At 36.5% G+C, this 21,515-nt stretch overlaps 2 protein-coding genes across 4 annotated transcripts in view; one reads left to right on the top strand and one right to left on the bottom strand.

Annotated features, from left to right (window-relative positions):
• LOC105662486 (uncharacterized) overlaps positions 1-21,513 on the top strand; it is a 35,026-nt gene extending 13,513 nt beyond the window's left edge. For 2 of the 3 annotated variants that reach the window (XM_012285159.2, XM_012285158.2), the window contains 3 exons: positions 1,689-1,887; positions 2,444-2,549; positions 3,070-7,953. In XM_012285159.2, coding sequence (XP_012140549.2) covers positions 1,689-1,887; positions 2,444-2,549; positions 3,070-3,301 — 537 coding nt within the window. In that variant the 3' untranslated portion in view covers positions 3,302-7,953. Of the gene's footprint in view, positions 1-1,688; positions 1,888-2,443; positions 2,550-3,069; positions 7,954-21,290 lie in introns of those variants that run through there. The other variant, XM_076531504.1, reaches the window with a different exon arrangement.
• Positions 1-21,515, bottom strand: part of LOC100874893 (dynein axonemal heavy chain 1) — a 63,390-nt gene that overhangs the window by 40,402 nt on the left and 1,473 nt on the right. Inside the window, exons 2-23 of the mRNA XM_076531514.1 lie at positions 21,216-21,403; positions 20,632-20,906; positions 19,561-19,890; positions 18,910-19,039; positions 18,367-18,537; positions 17,843-18,190; positions 16,883-17,098; positions 16,510-16,769; positions 15,742-16,210; positions 15,083-15,407; positions 14,307-14,438; positions 13,860-14,180; positions 13,499-13,676; positions 13,306-13,438; positions 12,404-12,949; positions 12,011-12,234; positions 10,807-11,049; positions 10,448-10,561; positions 9,957-10,212; positions 9,434-9,596; positions 9,210-9,320; positions 8,917-9,008 (exon numbers count right to left, since the gene is read on the bottom strand). Of these exons, the coding sequence (XP_076387629.1) occupies positions 8,917-9,008; positions 9,210-9,320; positions 9,434-9,596; positions 9,957-10,212; positions 10,448-10,561; positions 10,807-11,049; positions 12,011-12,234; positions 12,404-12,949; positions 13,306-13,438; positions 13,499-13,676; positions 13,860-14,180; positions 14,307-14,438; positions 15,083-15,407; positions 15,742-16,210; positions 16,510-16,769; positions 16,883-17,098; positions 17,843-18,190; positions 18,367-18,537; positions 18,910-19,039; positions 19,561-19,890; positions 20,632-20,906; positions 21,216-21,403 (5,225 nt within the window). The remainder of the gene's footprint in view (positions 1-8,916; positions 9,009-9,209; positions 9,321-9,433; positions 9,597-9,956; positions 10,213-10,447; positions 10,562-10,806; positions 11,050-12,010; positions 12,235-12,403; positions 12,950-13,305; positions 13,439-13,498; positions 13,677-13,859; positions 14,181-14,306; positions 14,439-15,082; positions 15,408-15,741; positions 16,211-16,509; positions 16,770-16,882; positions 17,099-17,842; positions 18,191-18,366; positions 18,538-18,909; positions 19,040-19,560; positions 19,891-20,631; positions 20,907-21,215; positions 21,404-21,515) is intronic.

Below are 21,515 nucleotides of genomic sequence, written 5' to 3'. Positions count from 1 at the left end.
GACGTGCGGTCGTTAAAGTGTTAATAAATTAACAGGAGGATCATTAACGGGCAGCATGAAGAAAGAAAACTGTTAAATTACAGTGCTTACAAATTTAGTCAGCTGAATATAATATTTTCAGTTATATAATTACAACAATGTTGAATATTTTCAAAATTAATGAAGATTAAAAAAAGAAAACCATTTTGAGTCAGTACTATCTCGAGTACCGCTTTTAAAAGTTTAACAGCGATACTAAAAATTCTTAACTGACTAAGTAAGGTCGTTTCAATCTGGTCTAGCGACGAATAGATACAATAACCCACATGGTGTTAAAAAATGTTGAACCAAGATGAACGCATTTTTTAATAGCACCGTTAATGACACTCGTAGCTCATTGAATTCATACTCGATGTATTCCGTCGAATTTTCAACAGCGTGAAGAACTTTCCTTTCGCGAGGCCATGACCCGGAAAATGTTATATACACTTATCTGCCGAATCATCGACACGAAAGTGTTTGAGGACTCGTCAAATTTCGTTCGTTTCGCATCTCGCGGTATTGAATTATTCATGATCGTTAACCTTCAATATAATTCACCCCTTTCGCGAGATCACACTGCAATATTCGTTGCAGCGGTATTTTTGTGCGCGACTAATGATCAGTATTCGATAATTAATCAACCGTTTAATCGGTACGATCGAGTGCGACCAATCATTCAGTTTTTTTATAGAAAAATATCCGTGAACTTTCGATCCACCTATCGCTGGACCTAACCTAACAGAATTTCGGAAGCGTAATTACATTTACGAGAGACGACATTCGCAAGGTACAGAAACTGTACAATTTTGTCCGTGAAATATTTTCTTCGTTAGCTCAATAACGAAGTAAGCATTTAGGACGATCAGGGTAAATGGGGACACGGCGGTGCGGTAACAAAGGGGCATGTTCGATATAGAACCTAACACGATATCCTAACTAACGATGCTCATAATGCTCAGACGTATCTAGAAGCTGATATCGTGCTTGAAAAATTATTGGCGCCCCGTGAATCTTCATTGTTACGGGTTATCTCGTATCAACAGTGGCGTAATTGAATCGTCTGCAATTTCTGCGTGTGGTCAAGTTGTGCTACTTTCAGCGAAGATAATATTAGGGAATAATTTGTTATACAAATCAACAACCGCTATTTCGAAAACATAACTCTGCAAAGTAGATCAAACATAACGAGATTGCTTAACTTTTTTGAAGCGTCCGACGATTAAAAATCTTAAAAACAACAAGCATTTCTTTCGGTACTAACACGAAACGGCAAAAATAGCGAGCAGAAGAATACACCACATACAAAAGTAACGCGTTTGGTTTTTATCGAGCGAGTTTCTACCGTATTACTGGGGGTGAGCGATAATTACCTACGAACAAATAAATTTGCTGTGTTTTTGAAGTTGGGTAACAATTTTTCAATCACGGACAAAATCTTTTTAATTTGCATTCGCTTTACACGTTCGATGTAATCCACTGTGCTGCGTCACATTTTATGATTTTAATGAACAAAGCTATCGATTTACTCGAACAGAGTAGTTGCTTTTTGTTTTAATCGAGACGAGTACGTTGATTGAAAGCTCGCGAGGATTTATGATAGCGGGAATAATGTTCGGAACTCGGCTGCAACGCAAGGAATTCGAGCAATGTTCTGCATGAATTTTCAGAGTGGAAGCAGCAGTAACCACGGAGCCGGTGGTATCAATCTTGGATCAATGGTCGGAACCCGAAGGCCGCCATCTCAACAATCTTTTCACTCGTCGAAGAATAATCATTCCCATCTTTCCCGGCAACAAACCACGTCTGCACCGCCATCCACGCCACGAATCGCTTGCCAGCAACCTGAAATAGCAGCTCGCTGCATACGTAAGCGTGTTTTCAATTATGTGTAATCCTCTTCGAACATCTAGCTTCCGCTTAATACTCCGATAATTCCTGAGAATCTGCGATTCAGGATTAGAATACGTTAACGACTGATTCCAAATTTACTTTGGTCAAAAAGGGTTAACCTAATACACTTGACGTACCTTGCGGCAACCAATACAGAATTTACTTCAAAGCGAAGGAACATGGAAACCACTGAAATTTTATTATAAAACTCTAGATTACTACCACATAACAATTGAATTTTCTTTGCTCCTTTAATCGTGTTCCACTTTACACGGTCGCGCGATCGATTAGTTCACTTACATTAAACAAATTCTCGGAACGATTTGAGGCTCGATAAAGTGAATTAAATTGACTTTCTATTCGGTTTCGCAGTTACTTTAAACTTTGTTATCCGTACGAGGTACAAGAAGCGGAAATACGACTCCTGAAGTTAGATTGCTCCCAAGAGCAATCTAGTCCTAGACTTTGGTGGCAAAGAGGAAACTTAAGCATCAGTTGTCTAACTCCTTTATGTTGTTTGACTATGTTGCAGACATCAGATCGTCGTCAAGGAATCTCGTATCAACGAGAAATCAGCAGAGCATCACACAGATGCTGCTTTTGATAAGCACCGTTTTCATCCTGCTTAATTCACCGAGGTAAGTGAGAACGAACGGGGATAGTTACTGTAATTTACCGCTCGCTACGACAATAATCCCGAATATTGATGACGGAAGCCGCGGAGAGACTCTACGGGTGAAAACAAATCGAAACCGAATTTAAATGCATCGCGAAATATTTGTTGAATTTGCAATATAATGGTAAAACTGTGGAGTAATAATATAATGTAATAACGAAATAGCGAAGTAGTAGGATAATTAGATGAAACGGTAATACAATGACGACGAATGTTAACAAATTTTTTGCCATCGTGAAAGTATAATTTCTTAGAAAATTACGTTCCGAGAAAAAAGTAATACATTACAATGAATACAAAGAAAGGAGAGCGCGTGCATGAGAATTTGAAAAGCAAATTAAATGCAGCTTTTGATGAGGAATATCGTGATAAAGCTGGCACGGTGCGCATCATCGCGAACAATATAATTTCGCATAATCGTACAATGAATGTTTGCAGGAAAGGCAAAGGAGAATATTAACAATTATATTGTTGTTTTCCAGCTACGCGATCCGTCTGTGCGTCTTTTTTTTCACGTTGGCCCATAAAAGCACGCCCGACCTGCTCTGGTGTTTGCAGCAGTTCTTCATGCTGCTTTATTACACCAACTTCAGCATCAACTTTCTATTGTACGCGATGTGCGGGATTACGTTTCGGCGTTGCCTGCAACAATTGTTGCGCAAACTGCTCAAAAGCATGACCAGGTACCATTGCAACCCGCAACGATACATATAAGCGTGTTTCTTATTGACAATCGAATGAGAATCACGGATATCGTTGTCGCCGAACTTCGATCGAAGAACGCGATTCGTGGTGGCAAACGTAACGACGAATAAATTGCGTCTTGGATACGAAATTACCTCGATGAAAACAGGGTTCTTTAGCACCGTAAACTATCAATGAAAGAATATTTAATAGTTTCGATTCGACGGTTCTGTTACGAACAAATATATTGGATAAAAGAAACGAGTTAGAAGTGAAATAACTTTTACGCAGCTTGCGAATGACAAGAAAAGTTTGAAACGAAGAAAATTGAAGGAAGTACCGGCGCAATTAAAACGTACAAATTAATGGAGGATTCAATTGTTTAACTGCTCGTGAATCCGAGTCAATTTTCCATTTTATAGGAGTTGGACGACACTCGTAAAATCGATCTCAATGTAGACAGACTTTCGTTATATTGCCGAATCAACGAGTACATGAACTTTGACCACTATTCCCTATAGTACAGCATGACAGCGTATCATGCATAGTTTGCACGAAACATTTGTAAACTCGCTAAGCCAATTGTATTTACTGTACTTGTGTAGTTACGTGTTACCATACCATCGACTGACTTAACGTCGCTGCGTTAGTGGCAATATAACGAGAGTCTAATGTATCTCGAAATATTAATCTCGAGGCATATGACCTATTGCAAATTTCGACGGCAAATAGTTTCGTAAACAAGTCGACTAAATATCTTTCACCGTGCAATTCTGTATATTTGTCAATTTTCTGTATATTTGAGGTTAGGGGATACGCAAACGCTTTATCTCATATTTCGAAACGTTTGCTAGGAGAATTTGTAAAATAATAAACCCCATTCACAGAGAGTTTAATGAAATCGTGTTTGAACTTGCCGGGATATCGAATCAAAATGTCAAAAAGGCTCGATGTTTAAATAAGCTGTTTCGCATAAGTTAAATATCGAAATTATTTTCGCGATGAAATGACGGTGATCTTTGAACGTCATTTGCGATGATTTGAATTGTTTTTTTTTATTATTGTCAAATGTACGTCATGAGGCTGCATGAATTTTAGTTATTTATATTTTTCAATATTTAATAGCGATTGAAACAATCGAGATATTCTGTTTAAAATGTATTTACATATAGAACTGGAACACCGACGCTGTATTTATTTAGCTATTTCTTTCAATGATACTTTATTTATATTTCCAAATTGAAGTAGCTGGCGTGTACATTATTCTGTTTCAGTGAGAGATAATTTAAAAGTGTACGCGTTGAGTGATTTGAGAACTGAATTTACGTATTTTTCGCGATTCTAACAAATTCCACTCGGAAATTCGGGAAAGCTTTATGCTTTCGACGTAGTATCAAGTTCTTTAATCTTCTTAAATTAATCGTTTTTTACATCAAACGTGAGATTAAAATTAAAACGCTAAAAGCAAAGGCGACTCTTTAAAATTTATTACGATGAAACTGTTAATTAAACGGGTATCAAATTTTCGGTAAGCTTCCCGGATTCCTACAGGAAGATGTAACTAGTTCTAAGAAATATAAAAGACATTCGATTAGGTTGATTTTGTTCTATCAACTTATGTTTCAATATTCCGACGTGTATTTAATAAATAATCGCTAGGAGGCTCATCGGTGACCGTCGCAAATTTAAAAAATAGCGAAGAACGAAAAAACGAAACGATGCAAGAAATATCAGAAAAAAAGGAGGGAAGAGATTTATCTTCGATGCAGACAGCTTAATTTATTGTCGGTAGTATATTCGAGGGGAAGGCTTGACAGGTTTTTGTCCCTTTTCTCGCACCATCATTAAGAACAAAAGGTACACAGCATTTTCACGGAAAGCAATCATTTTCGCTGTCAAAAGATTTAACATCGGAAACGTATCGCCGTCCCAACAATCAGGACGCCTATCACAATGTACTCTGAAACATTCCAAATTTATATTGACATTTCTACGAAACATTCTGATTTCTTCCGCGCGTGTTCTTTTTCTAACTTCGAAATCCTTTTTCAATCGAAATATTCTTTTTATCGGTCGAAGTACTTCGTTTTATTTACAGGCAATTATAATGTCTAGAACCAAGAAAACCTTGCTTTTGTCAGACTAGCTTTTAAACAGCACTTCCTTAAATAAACATCCTTTAACCTATTAACAATAAATTTTACATCAACTACCGTTTTAGTGGAAGTTAGCGTACTGTTTGCTTTACAAACTTCCTCTTATAAACACGCCCTTTCACGATGGTTCAATCCGAGCAGAAAAAAGATCTAATTTCGAATCTCCGTTGTTTTCCTTCGTCAAGAATGAACAAGAAATTCAAGCAGAGCAAACAAACTTTCCTAAGAGGAATCAGAGTTCCTTGTTCGCGAGCAGACGGAGAAAGAATGCGGTACGTGACAATTTAACTGAGCGTGCAAAATCCCGGATAATCCTTATACTTTCGACATAAATCCGATCTGGGTTCGCAGTTGCCCGTCACTTTCACTCACGAGCCAAAGAAATTCCAATAATCGAACGATACCACGTTTCCTTCCTGTCTGGTTATTGCTACTTTTAAATCCTCTTTCGGTTTACGTATTCCTACGATACTGTTATTATTTTACGATACATCAGCGAAATTGTTAAGGAACATTTCAAATGTTCGAGTACGAAGAACCACTACATTTTTACGAATTTTAATAATTAATAACAAAACGAATAATACTAACATGTACGCTACATTTTGTTCTGGCAAACTAAGAAGTTGCTGAAAACTTTTGGAACTCGTTAAAATAGAAACAGGATATTTTATTGATCCATGTTGAAATTGCCAATTAAACTTTCTCCGATACAAGCCACAAAATTATCAAAAGGGATATTTGTATCACTTTATACATACAACGTGCTCTGGAATTTTTTTACCGTCTTATTTGATGCGTTTCATAAAATTGTCTGCTTCCTCTGTAAAAAGGCTGCTGAAGTTATAGAGCATGAAATGCCGAAGGAAAATGGGAAAAGTTTCGATTAACTGTCACTTTTTAGATTGCGTATTATAATTCGGAGCCACGTAAAATAGACACAAAGTGTTGATCGTTATCGAAATTATGAACTTTTCCTTTCAGTTTAACCTCTGAGGAACGATATTTTAAGTTTAGAAAAAAATGATTTCGTAGTTGCACGTTTTAAATCTGTTAGAAAAGCATGGTAATACATGTGACCTTTAAATACATAAAAGTGACTTTAAAGAGGTTAAACTTCTGTGGAAACCATTAATCAAAGCCTATATTGTTCCAGAGTTGGTTAAAATAAGTTCATTTTTCATGAAAGCGTCAGAATTTAAGCTACTTTGTACTCCGCATATAATGCACTCAAATAGAATAGTAGAACATGCATAACACTCTAGAAGAGATGCAGTGAACGTGACTAGAGTTTGAATTTTACTTCCAAGAATCAACTAACAAATAGAACCGAAAGTTTCGAATAAAATGCAAATGATATAATTCTTTAATTCTCAACAATGTCGTTCAATAATTTTATTTAACACTAGTCAAAAACAATTTATTAATTCCTAACATCCATTCGACTTTCGTTTGGAATCTTTTTCAGCGATTTACCGAAACCGCATAAATTAATCGCATACGATAAAATCGAGCGTTTCGTCGAGGTTCCTGAAATTACACAGATTCAGTGAACCAAGTAGAATAGAGCTCTTGAGTTCTTGAAAGCTTCATTAATCCATCTCGCAAACTCCTGTAAGCACTAAATTATGATACGATATTATTTGAGACTTTGAGAGGGTTCGCGGTTCCTTAATATCTCGATAAGCCATTCAAACTAGAAAATCTTCATACGCAAGTTCTGTACAGATTAGAACATTCTTTTCCCGATTATTCGAAGCTCTAGTCAACGATGATTTACATCGTAATTTATACTGTAAGCATATTTTTCAGGTCGGCCATCGATGACCCCCACATTAGTCAATGTATCGATAGTATTCCTAATTAAGGCATAGTATTAAATGTGACAAAGTGTACATGTATTATAAATATACTGTATCGATGTAATTGTAAATGTTGATTTATTGCAACGTGTCGTAACTGTGTGTCATTGTATAATTCGATTTTTCGATGGATCAACCAGGTATCGTTCGATTACTTTTCGTTGTAAAATGTGTATGTACATAATTGAAATACACGGTGTTTCATAACACGTGGAATAAGACACAAAATATTTAAACGTCACAAGAGTCAAGTTCTTGATAAGTTATTGAATGTCTCTTGTAACAAAATTCAAAATTACTTGTGTTTACAAGACCCACGTTCTATAAAACACCCCGTATAGTGATATTAAAAATTAATGAACTGTAAGGTAATGATACAGGGCAAAGTCTAATATAATTTCCCTTTTGTTAGATATCGTTTTCAATTGAAAGCAAAAATGTGTAAATAGTAGTTAATTTGGTACGCGTAATCAGAACCAGACACGATGAGTTTTTCGTAGACACTTACGTGTATGTTTCCAGTGAAGATTCATTGAAAGTCGCCCTGTGAGGTGAATGGTCCTTCTGATATTGTATTTTAGTATATTTTTTTAAATTAAACTATCACGTTTTACTTTGTAAAATACCTAGAAATCTTCAGCTAATAAATTATCTTGAACAGCAAGCTGCACGATGTTGTACCATACAATATTAAAATCCCCTCCTCTTTCTTATTTTCATTTTTCATACTCACGATTTTTGTTTAAATAACGCGAAAATAAATGAATGATTCGATTATAAAATATAATTCTGAAATTGCGAAAAGTAGGAAGCTATAATTATTAGCATACCAGATACGTTAATTAAAACCTGGCAGTCCGATAATTGTTGCATAAAGTATTTTTATCAATATTGCAAATATAGAAATTGGATACTACTATTTAGACAGTAATTACGGTTCAGCGTGTAATTATTTTCCGTTTAATTTAATAAATAATATGCGTGTTGGAATTTCAAAAGGTAAGTAATATTTGACTATTTTCAATACTCCATCCACTAGCGAAAAATTAGAGCTGTTTAAAGATGCAAGTTGCGACAAATCCATCAAAGAGCGTACTAAAGTACTTTTAGGAATAGATGAAAAATAAGCGTTAAGTCTCTTAACGTTCTGCTTATAGTTGACGCATCAAACTATAAAATATGCCTACGTTGGAACACGATAAAACCCCTTGTAAAGTAAAAAGCACACGTCCATTATTTATTTATATTATTCTGGTTCGACTTATTCCTCTTTCGAAAGCTCTTTTTATACAAATGGAAGAGTACCCTGGGGATGATCCCATTTTTACTCGTGAGACCTGTTGCGAGGAACGGAAGTAATCGCGCGTGAATAGGATGCTTTGAAAACGTTGCTCATTCCTTTCAACTCTACAGAAACAGATACACGATTTCTTTCAAAATTGAATTTCTCTCGCGTTCCGAATACCTTGAAGGGTACCTTTTGCTTGGATTAAGAGCGTCGAATAATTTTCACGATAAAGGGTGACAAGTGAATGGAAGCTCAACATTTATTCCAACGAGAAAGGTCATGTGTAAATATTCTCACTGACGAGATAATTGGAGCAGGTATATTCTACATATCACTTACCTTTGTCTTTCCCGAACCAGTTGGTCCTACCAGCATGAGCCCGTGTCGCACTACAGTCGTCTCATACAACTGGATAACTTTCTTCACGAACTCTGTAATCGAATAAATGGAATTTCATTATCTGTTATTTCCAAGTATTTTGTGCAGTCCTTGCGCACTATTTAATTACGAAGCACTAATTCGATTTCAGCAGCTCAGAATACTCTGAAATCTGTCGGATTATTACGCTCGAATTCGAAATGAACTGATTGAAAATTGTAACGTTATACATGCTGAATAGTAATAAATCTTACCGTCTACTTCTTCCATACCCATCCTCAAGATCGACGATCGAATCTCTGCTGCCAAAATTCCATGATCCACTTGTTTCTCTTCTAAACGTGGAAACAGATCGGACACGATACCTGAAGCGACAAATAACGCTCTGTTAAAATTTTGAGGATTGGAGACAATTGAGTTAAACAATCGATACATTAAAAAATTAAAATTACATATATTAATATATGTATATATTTACCGTTAAACAATAGCAGATCATCCTTCAAAAATTTCGGAACGTTTACGTCTCTCAGTGCACGTAAGCAAATCTGCTGTTCATTCAAGTCCTTCTGTTCCCTTTTCAAATTTCCTGCTACCGCTATTACCGTCTTTACCGCCCGCATTCCGAAGTCGTAATGATCCTGTACAAAGATTAATATTTTCTTATTATGTTGACGATGCCCTATGCACCAACCCACCCCATATAAAAGCACTTATTAAAATCTTATTATTTATTTAATAAGTTATGTTAAATAATTTCTACTTTCTTACAATAAAAAAATTCTGTGCCAAGGTTTGTTTACTTTAAAACAGTGTGCCTCAAAGAGTTAATCCACTATTTGGAATTCGTCAACTTTGCCATGTGGTTTATAATCCGAATCATTGGTAGAATATTTTCAAAACTTTTAACAAATGGAAACTAATCCGCTTACGAATATCCTAGATTTAATTCGCGAGTTGAAAAAGAGAATGGAAAATTTGTTATTTTGTTAATACCTGACCTGTGTACTTAATTGTTCCGAGCTTAACTTGAATGTTGTCGTGATCTTCCCGGCCAAAATTTTCGCGTCGCTAAAGCCATACGAAAACAGCGAAATTTCGGCTATCAAAGAATAATCTGGGACCATCATAGCCACTGGACGGAACAATGCTTTCAAGTTATCCGGTAATTCCGTACGACCTGCGTAACCTGGATTCATAGTGATGAACACGGCACAAGACGGCTTTAGCTCGATTTCGTCTCCTTCGAAAACAAACCTGCAATGCAATCATACTTTTAAAAATTGCTTATAAGTTATGGAAGTTATTTTTTTAACTTCCATAACTTTCAATAACCGGTAAAAGAGTTGATCACTCTGTTCTAAAATTCGATCTTGGAAGGATTAAGGCCAGAACCATAAAATCCAGTAGAACGTGCTGAAGCTCTCAGCTCGAGGTAAACAAGCGGTATTTCCAAGGCAAATAATTAAATCAGTGAATTTTAAAAAGTTACGTTTCGACGCGCATCTGCTGTGCCTGTTGGATCGTTGTAATTTGTTGAGCGATAACGGACAGCACTTCGATATCGATTCTGTTGAACTCGTCGAAGCACGCCCACGCACCTGCGCTGAATTTTAATAATAATAAAGTAATATAGATATTCTTTTTATAATAACTTGTAATTCATAAATAATTAATATCGAAAATACATAGTCGGATATTTATCCAATATACGCAAACACCGTGCAACGTGTCAACATAATTTTCCCTGAGAGAGGAAAATTCTGGGGATGTGAGAAGTAATATATGAAAAATAAACTCGGCAACTCGAGAACGAAAATCGATATTCTTTATAGTATAGTGTAAAATTACCTGGCAAGACCTTTAAAGAATTTTCCCATAGACATGAAATCAAGCTGGTCGGAACAATTGAAAACGACGCATTGAATGGCGAACGCTTTCGCGAGATCTTTCGTCGTTTCTGTTTTCCCGGTTCCTGCAGGTCCGGCTGGTGCTCCGCCAAATTTCAGATGTAAAGCTCCGGTGAGAGTCAGATAACATCGATCGGTCAACGGCGTAATAACCAATCTTCCCGTATTCCCCAGATACTCGTATCTATGGTAGACATTAACGCGACAATTGTAATTTGCTGGAAGATAATGCTTAATCTGCCCCAGGACGTTGGGCAATTAATGTAGAACTGTCGGAACAGATAATAATAGGGTCGAAAGTTTGCTACGATGTTTGAAGCAAGATTTCAAACATTTACGTCGACCCATTTCATAGTTCCAATCAAGAGAAATAAACTGTCGAACAGTTCATTAAAGATATGTATATCCGTGTGGGAGTGCTTATACTACTTTTGGAACTTAAAGTTTACCGAGATCTACAGAAAAATTGATAAGTCGAAGTACGTATACGTGAAGTACTTTCTCACGAAATTATTGGAAATAAAAAGAAAAAGAATTGTACTTCTTCTGATAAACTTCTACGTTTCATTCCCACGTACAAAGTTAATATCGTGCAGAGTACATGATCATTTATTTCGAAATATTTTACTTCCATATACGATAATTCGATTACGTTAACTTTAAAACAAGCTATCTCGTTTAATTCTGAATAAACTTTTGTTATTTTTTCATCCTTTTATTCGGATGTTTACTAAATGCTCAGGTTTTACGTTCAATTATAGGAATTTCCTCGTGTCTACTCTACGGGCTGTAAGGGAATGACGTGACGGTGAATTGTGTGAGAGCTTTTGTTTGTCAACCCTTTCTAGAATCACCCTCTTCAAACGTTGACAAAGGTGTCTGAAACGACATCTATCATGATGAAAGTGCCAAGAGCTTTACGTCTTTTAGAATGCTACTTTCTCATGCAGAAGAAATTCTTAATGCTTTAAGAAAACTAGAAGATTTAACCTTGCGAGTGGATTCTCTAAATGGAAAGCAGTGACAATGACATAATTTAAACAATTTGGAATTTAAAATATTTGTAACAGCTAATGGGTTTGAATAACTTTTTCTAAAATGGCGAAGTTCTTGCCACTGTAAGTAGTGTAAATAATATTAATTACCCATAAGAGAACTCAGCATTTACGGCTCGCACTTTCAATTCGTCATCTACCCAATAATATCTCAGCTGCGATATCCAGTTGAAATCGTTCACAGTCTCTACTTTTTCTTCCAACAGTCTGTATAGAACATCCCTCGCGTGTACTTCAATAGTTATTACAGCTTCTAACATCAGCCTTTGAACATCCGTTTGTTGGCCGCGCACCAACTCGCGAAGGTCGTCGAGCTACTCAAAGGATGAAACTACGAAATTACACAGTTACATTCTTTCGTACTAAAATACCTAAGTTAATATTTGCTACAGTAACACGATAGCGTAATAAAGTCCCGATCAGTTTTAAGCATTCCTACTGTTACCTCTACTATAATTCTTGATCAAAAAAGAACACACGTACATGTCCCAACAGTTCCTGGTAATACCCTGCTAAATTATTCTTCCGGATACCATTTTCAACGTGCGCGGTCCAGTAGGTTTGACCGCCGCAGAGGGTAACTTGCCCCGGCCACATGTAGACCCATTTCTTCCTCGAGGTCGTATCGATCACCGCAAGCGCATCACGGATGATTTCTCTTATGGTGTTCCGCATCACTCTCTCCATATCTCTCAGCCAGAATTCCACGCTTCTCTCAGGATACATCGGAGGGCGAAACACTACTTCTTCGCCCTCTGCTGAATACATTCTAGTGATCTGTAGATCGCTCTCGAACTTCACGTGCTGTATATTCTCGAAACACTTTCTCAGATGAGGCTGTACCGCGTGAACGTTTTTAGCTTGCGCCAAAATTTCTAGCAGTTCATCGTCGCTGAGGAAGTAAAATCGCGGGAAAGCTTTCCTTTTTACTTCCAGGTAATCGGACAGGCCTTTCTGCACTACTTCCAACAAGCTTTGACACTCTTGTAGACTTTCCAACAGATTCACGTCAGGACATATTTTGATAATCTGTAATTATTTAGATTGGAGAATTAGTTTGCGGAATAGTAAATAGAATAGTTAGAGACACAAAGGCACAGTGGTGCAAACTGAAGCTTCAATTATAAAATCAATCCCCGATATTCTGAACGCACCAATTGCAATTATAGATTACCGATAATGAAATAGGAAATACACTGTTAAATTGATTTCGCAGAAAGGTTGAAACATTTCAGTGCATGTATTCGTAAAAGATAGACACTATTTTCACAACTATCCGTAGATTTTAAGATCAATCTCCAAAAAATTCTGTCAGAACTTTTACTCGCAATGTATCTTTCAATTTCATGACTGCATGTTATTAACTATATTGAATTTGAAATTACATAAGGGTTTTCCTTGGCACTTTTCATGATTCGCCTCCAATTTCTCTCCATGGCATTGTATTTTCTCGCCTCTACTGGCAACTGTGTTGTAATGTCTTCCGAGGTAAATATTGGCTCCAGATACATCCAATCTCTACACGGAATCAGTGTTTCCAGTTATTGTTAGAAGGCAAATTATAAACCGTATTTTTACCTCTGCACCTCTATCCACAGAACCAATACCTCTTGAGTTAACTTCAGCTTATTTTCCCATTCGTTAATTTCATCCTCGAAGACCGTTTTCAAAGGACTAAATGCAAGTTGCTGCACGTTGAGTATATGGTTATCCAACAACATCAACGTTTCTTCAGCAACCTTTATTATGTATGTTCCTGGATATAAGAAACGAACGTTTTATTATTGTATCGTGTTATCAAAAAGGATTATACTGCAAGATACTGAAGAGGCCGTAAATACAAGGGAGGGTTGATTAATGACGATGGTAGTTCAGGAATAATTTATATAATTAGTAGTTCTATAATTATCACTTAAAAGTTTGTTAAAAAGTGAATCACCCGTGGTCTTGTAAGGAAGTATCTCCATAGCGATTGTTTCCCATTCAACAATCATCTTATTCAACGTTCGTTCAGTAGCGTACTCCTTAGCCGCAGTGTCGGCCACAGTTTTAACCAGTTCCTCAAACTCTTGGATACCGAGAACCAACAAACTCTTGAACGTCAAGGAAGGCGTTAAAGCCATTTGAATTCCTGTCTTTTGACTCAACTCTTCGAAATGCCGGTCTTTCATTCCTGGGTCTCGTAAAGCTTGTATTAAACCAATATACGGTTTGAACTCGTCTATTTGATCCCTTATCGTTGTAGCTATTGCCTGGACCTCTTAATTTAAAAATTCATAAAAGAAAAGTTTTCATTAGTGAAAAAGTTTACGTACACTACGTGCACTGTTATCGCTACAAGAACGGTTATCAATTAATAATTATTTTTGTGTCATGAATATCTTACTCGGAAATTCTTGGAAAGTTCTGACGGATCGGGTTATCGCCCTATACATATCCATGACAAGAGAGTCAATTTGACTTCCGTCCACATTCATCAAAGGATTATCCATCCACACTTCGTGCCATCTAAGCCAATCTACAATTCGCAAGGGAGAATTCTATTATAGAATACATTAAGAGAAATTGAACTCCCGTCGAGACACGATATAAAACTTTCAATATAAAATTAGCTCGAGACGATATTTTAGTCGCCTCCAAAGTTTTATCTTCCTGCAAAAGATATTAAATTCCGTCAATCATAATTACGTTCCAAATCTCCGGTGTAATCAGAGCATGGAAATGATTTTGGTATTAAAAAATTAAATAAGGGAAAATATAGGCAAGCTTTTATGAAACAAAAGCAGGTTTTAAATTTTAGTGGCATTGTCTACTAAAAGATCCCATAGTCTGCGATATAAGAAGGGACCATTTTATGCAGCGTTTAATTTGCTAATTTAACAAATTTAAACACAGAGACTTCAACGCGAGACGTCGGACAACTATTTCGTTTTACATGGTCAAAAGCGAAATAAATCAGAAATTCGAGTTAGAAGCTGTGCTAAAACAACTTTAAATTGATCACTGTACCGTAATTTCGTGTCTCGAGTAAACGCGATACGGACAGTTGATTTAACAGTCAACGAAACAGGTAGTTCTCCAGGCATGTCTTAGTGGCAGTGATTTTGATTTTTTGTCAGATAGGTCATCGAAGCGTAAACACGATGTTGATTCGGTACTTGCCTGAAGCGGTGACCCATAAAGATCTGTACGGTTCGAAGTCTCTCATAAGTTTGTAGAGATGTTCGAAAGGCACCACTTTCATGCCGAATAATTTTTGCCGTTCGTTCAACAACAAGCCCATCTCGCGACAATCTGTCATGGCCTTCCAAACGCGTTTCACATCCAGTGCAGTCTCGTGTATTCGATTGATATCCGTTTGGAGACCTATATTGGATACATTTCCTACAAGGGTATCGATTCGTTCCAACAATAATACCTCGTCCTGCACTTGGATCTTGTAGAATTTGTCTTGCTCCTCTATAAATCGTTCGTTCGTTTCGTCAATCTGTAAAGAAGTTATAAAATCGGCGATTCAGATCGTAGATAATTAATTATTATTAAAAGGTAATAAAGATAACTCTCGAAATGGAGTGAATGTACAAAGTCTAAACCTTCTGTATAATTAACTGTAGCGTGAATGGAACATGCGTTAAGTTTGATTGAATTTATAACGAAGTTGCAATTTGTAGTTTTGAACATTATTGAAATTACGTTAACATATTTGATTTACCGCAAAATACATACGTTCACCGATAATCGTGATTTCATATTTATCGAGTTTCCGATTAATAAAAAGGTTACTTCATTTATTACGATAAGTACACTTTTTAGAACATCACCTCTTTTTCTATTTGAAGCGGTGAACCAATAACTTGCCACTTAGCTTGGAAATCATCGTCAGACAAATTCCACCAGAAACTATCAAGAATATCGAAATCTAATTTCAATATTTCCATCCTTTCCTGAAGCTCCATAACTCGCAAAGGTATCGTTTCCATCCAATCGCGAATTTCGAATATATGTTCGATGCTCTGTGGTATTTCTTTCAGTTTGAATCTTATTTGCGTGTATTCGTCCAAGATGTCGTTAATTTCCGTGCGAAGTTTCTCCGTGAACATAGTGAGTAACCCAGTAGCACAGTCTAAACGTTTTCCCATGAGGAAGCCCTTAAGGGGTTGCACGCTCACGCTGAAGGGTCCAATTGAAATGGTTTTCGGCAAGGTGGCATCCAGGTTGTTCATCATAGTCTTGTGGAAAACAATTTCGTCTTTAATCTCGCCCGTTGTATGCTCTTCCTCTTTGAAATGTCTACAACATCGAAATGAAATTTAATTCGTCGAGTATTGAATTACTTAAAACAATTCAGCTGTGAAATTTTATTCACTGCGCGATAAAAATGCGTTCAATCGCGTTAAAACGTTTTGGCTGTGTATTAATACCGATATTGAGAGAAATTTCTATGGAACAGATTGAATTGAACATTAGAATACCGATTATATTACGAACATAATATTTTATACATATAATTTTCGTTGCGATATAACATTATTATATAACGATGCTGCAGTATGCCCGATATCCGAAAAATTCGCATAATTGATATTTACTCGATGTATTGTGCAACGTTGAGGTTGTAGAATTCCAGGTAAGATAGAAATTCCACGGCATACGCTCTTAGGAGTATCGTGGATTTCCGATACGCTATTTTTAAGCGTTCCCGAATCTGGCACACGTGTTCCTCGAGTAGACCAACCGAGCTGAGAAAAAGATCCGGTGGGAATTTTAACGCCGGAAGCAGAAAAACATGCAGTTGTTTGATCTGATGGCACAAGCTAAGTGCATTATCGTACATTGCTACGATTATCTCCTGCGAATAGATAGACATTTATTAGGACGTTGATTGTCATTCCTAACTTCTGCAAATTTCGGTATTATATTAAACCGCGTTTGCAGAGTCAATCACCGCGGATTTAAATTTACCCCGAAACGATCGGGATCGACCGAATAATATGCTCCGCTATCGTTTATTCGAATATCGATCGTGAAGATGGGATTATAGACCGATTTAAATTGACTCTCGACGAGATTCTGCCCCCAGGTAAATGAATCTTCAATATTTAAGAGACACAAGGCTGGATTCTCCAGTGTATTGCCGTATGACGTGATCGAATTCTCCACTAGGACTCTCAGCGCATACTACACCGATTTATAAAAGATGTCTCGTTTATTAGGTGATCCAAAAGTAGCTAGCTTAAAAATTACCGCGAGAATTTTACTCTGACAGCTAATGTTTTATTCGTGTTGCAAAAATATTACTCAGAAATTTATAAAAACTTGCGCTCTATTGCTCGTTGCTATAAAATGAGAAAAGAAAATATTGAAAGTCACCTTCATCTTTATAAATAAACTTCCACATTTTTCCGCAACTTGTATAGCTTTATAAGCAAACATGTAAATGCAAAAGTAAACCAACACCGACGAAAATGTTCTGCCGGTGGGTCGAAACGTGTCTATCGATCGAGAGCTATGATTTCATTGAGTAACAATTTTATAGGATAGGTGGGATATAAAAATGGTACGTTTACGAGCAGGGAACATCTGCATCTCATAAACAAAATGTCTAGAAACTGTCTGAAACTATACCGACGGCCACATATAGAGTCTTACGTTTCCGAAATACCAAATTTCTGTATTTTCAAAGTTTTAAATTAAAAAATTTACACTAACCTTAACGGTAATGTTGTTTATTTGTATAACAAATTGAAAGATTGAAATTTCATACACTGCAATCACAAAAGCATGAAAGGGAGCGACAAAAGACTCTTTCGTGCATGCACCAGATATTGAATTCCAAAGCTAATCAAATTCTAGTCGCAGTACGAGCGTAAAAAAGCAATCGTCGCGTTATTGATTCCATGAAAATGCATATAAACCGCATACCTGCATACGTAGGGTAGTGAGGTCCATAAAACGTTTTAATTTCATTACATCGTACACACCAGGAATCCTCTGTTTCAGGTCGAACCAACCTTTTCCTACGTCCCTTAGGCACATCCTCACCGATTGTGCAATTTTCTCCAACCATGGCTCCTTTAGATATTTTACAACGGTGGTAGTGGCTAGCGTCTGCAGCTCTTCAAATTCTGACAGCGTAATCAATTTCCCGTAACTAATGGCAAAGAGATTCATGGACGATAGCTGAATACATTCTGCTACGATACACCTCATTGCATGATACACCTCCTCCTGGACGTACAATGTGAACCAATGAACGAACTTCTGAATTTTCTGAAACATATAATATAATCTTAGTGTTAGCTTTCAAATATAATTATCTTAATAATCCTTTATCGCGGAGAGAAATATAAAATCACAAAGTCTGTCGATACTATAAAACATATGCGACTGTCAAAGTGTCAAGCGAAGAAAGATGAAGATTTCAGCGACGCAAAATCGTATATCACCGTAAAGTTTTCCATGCCGGTATCGATTTTTCCATTGCGCGGTACTCTTGTTTCTTCCACCGAAGGCGTCCAGCTGATGAATTTAAACATCTCAGGATTTCGCTGTATCATTCGTCTCCACATAAGATCGCACATTGTGCGCTGATATTCCAAGGAGATCTCGTTTATTAACTAACGAGAAGGGAAGCACAATCAGTTTCCAATTTGTACGTAATTATCTGGGTGCGGAAACAGAGATTGTCTCTCTTTCGGAAGGAGACAAAGAAGATCATGCAATGCATGAGTGACTTTTAAATAAAATCTTAATGAACACGAATATTATTATTAAAGAAGTAAATTAGAGAACCCTTCAAAACTGTTATGAATCTTGTTTACATTTTCGTTAGATCTAAAAACTGCAAAAGCTAACGTTGTATTCAATTATTGTTCCTATCTCCGTTTATTGTTGAGAAACAATTACGCAGTAATTTTCCGTTAACGGTAAAGTAGCAAAGATTAATTTTAATCTTCTTAAATGTAAATCATATTATAAGCTTTACGCACTGCCGATATATTATATTCCGGGAATTTAAGCATGTTTTTGTTTGTACTTAAACGAACTATAGTATCCTTCTGCTTTTCGTTTAGAGCCAACATGCCTTCCATGTGCATACAGTCCAGATAAAAGTTGTACCTATGTCAAAAAAAAATGAAAAACCAATATTAACCACTAATCTTCTTATACGTTAATCGTATTAAATATTAATTTTGAAATAAAAAATATCGCATAAATTGCCAATTAACGTTTTATGAATAAAATCAAATAATTGCCAACCTTTCACTGCAATAAATTCATTCGAATAAAATTTTATCGAATGTTGGTTTTCAAATAAAAAATCTGATATAAACCCTTCGTTAATACTTTAAATGTAAAATGATCGATTACACTGGAGTGCTGTTTTGTGCTACGCGTTTTGAGAGATGCAATAATGCTTTTACCATATTCAAAATATTAAAGAAAGAGAGTTGAACAAGGTAAACGTTCAATTTCAAGGAAGAACAGCACTGCTTGAAACTTTGAGTAAGTAGTATTTCATAGAAATTCCAAAGTTTCATCTGCACTTCAGGTAACTCCATCAAGATTTAATATTTATTGTTATACATAAAAAAAGTAAAGAAAGAATAAATTAAAGTGGAAGATACTGGGACGATTACTTTATAGAATATTCAGCAATTTTTCTACGTTCGATAGCACTTGCCATCCTCTTGGCAAAAACCCTTGGATCCTCGGCGTAGAATCGAATGTAAATCCTTGGGAGTAAAAACGTTCTCTTGTGTCCATCCAGGGTCAACACGGACCACAATTTATTTTCATAATCGTAATCGCTAACAGCCGCGTTGTACCATTGGTATAAATTATTTAAAACCTTGTCGTCAAGACGAATGACCTCGTCCGCATCGCGATACCTTTCCACGAACACAGTGGCTGGTAATGGATACCGAATTCCATCAATAATACTGAAATTGATCCAGTCCTCTGTTGTTCTGTTGGAAATGCGAAATGTCGATAAGAAGGTCGTTACATGAAACATTGAAAACGAAGGATTTTCCTTCGTAAAAACACGTCATAAGAACGTATCGATTCCCTTGCTGAATAAATGGAAAGGATCTGATACCAATTTCGATACGTAACATTTTATTTAGAAATCCGTGAAACGCTTATAAAAACTACTTTTTCCAAGCGACGGCATTTTATTGAGGTTCAATAAAACGTCTACTCTGTCCGCGTGTACGTATGCATTCAATTAAGTAGGATAACTGAATTCGCGACCGTTTTTTCCTTCGTTAGATTTATTGAAATTCCGGAAATAACAGTTTGCGATGTTCCGCGTTTCGACGGGTTGCACCGTTATGCATCACACCTGAAGGCATACGTCGTCACTCGTTACGTTTCGTTAAATCTCATACTCCTGCACTTTTATACGTTATATCTTGGAATTATTGAAGTGAAACGAGTCGGTCAATTCTATTACGCGGTGCTTTCGACGTATTGCATTATCAATTATCTTGAGTTAAAACTCGAGACGTTACGTCACTGCAGATTATATTACTCCTAACTTAAAATACCATAAAATACCACAATCCCTTCGTCGAGTAAAATTGTCGCAAATAATAGGGGATACTTGGTATTATCCGTAAAGTTAATGTCCTGATCCACTCCAAACAAGAGTGCCATAGTGACCATAATGCATAACTCTTTATACTTCTTTGGGTCGAGAAACCTACCTACAATCGTATTCTTCGTCATCAAAAATCTCTAACGGGAATATACGTGTCGTAGCAAATAGTCCGTATATATCCTCGTGGGATAATAACGGCAATACGGCGGCCGGCGGAAGCATTTCCCGCGGCGAAATTCCTTCCTCTTCCAGAACATTATCCATCTTCACGTTTCTATAACTTCGTCGCCGTCTTTCTATTTCCACATCTCGTGGTAGTTCTTTCGGTTTTACGTTCTGTTCTTTTTGCACTTTTGGAGCGAATGTTTCCGCTGGGAATACCTTTTTAAACAGGGCTTGTTTTAACTTCAATGAAAAATATTTAACACCTTACTTTCGTGCTACATATTCGTGTTATATTGCTACCATAAATACTGGCGATTCGTATGGAATACCATACACATTAGTGCAATTATGCATATTCAAATGCAATTATACATGTATAAATATACATATATTTTTTTGGAAGTAATAATGACATATGATACGAAATAACCGGGTTATATCGCGTCTTGTTTTTCACATGATAACATTATCAGTACGCAATCTGATGCCGACAATCAAATTGTTCAACTTTATGCTCTTTCTTACAATCGATCGATCCTCCGGAAAGCTGATCCATCTTTTTGCCTCGCCAAGAAAATTATATTTCTCTTTATCTTTCAGCGGTTGGATACGAGCACTGTGATGTTCGGTTAAAACTTGCCAAAGAAGTTTCGTCCTCTTTGGTGCAGCATCTAGAAGTGCTACTGCCGGTTTCACGGGATATTTTACTGTACCTAGATATATGTCAAGAAGCAACTGGTTACAAATAATGAATTACTTCCTCTATTTTGTATCATTTCTCTCTTTTTATGCAACAAAATTAAATATTCATTGTGTCCGCTAATA

The sequence above is a fragment of the Megachile rotundata genome, chromosome 5, assembly GCF_050947335.1.
Source record: "Megachile rotundata isolate GNS110a chromosome 5, iyMegRotu1, whole genome shotgun sequence".
Classification (NCBI taxonomy): domain Eukaryota; kingdom Metazoa; phylum Arthropoda; class Insecta; order Hymenoptera; family Megachilidae; genus Megachile; species Megachile rotundata.
The sequence above is the reverse complement of the archived record's forward strand: the minus strand, read 5'-3'. Positions and strand labels throughout refer to the sequence as shown.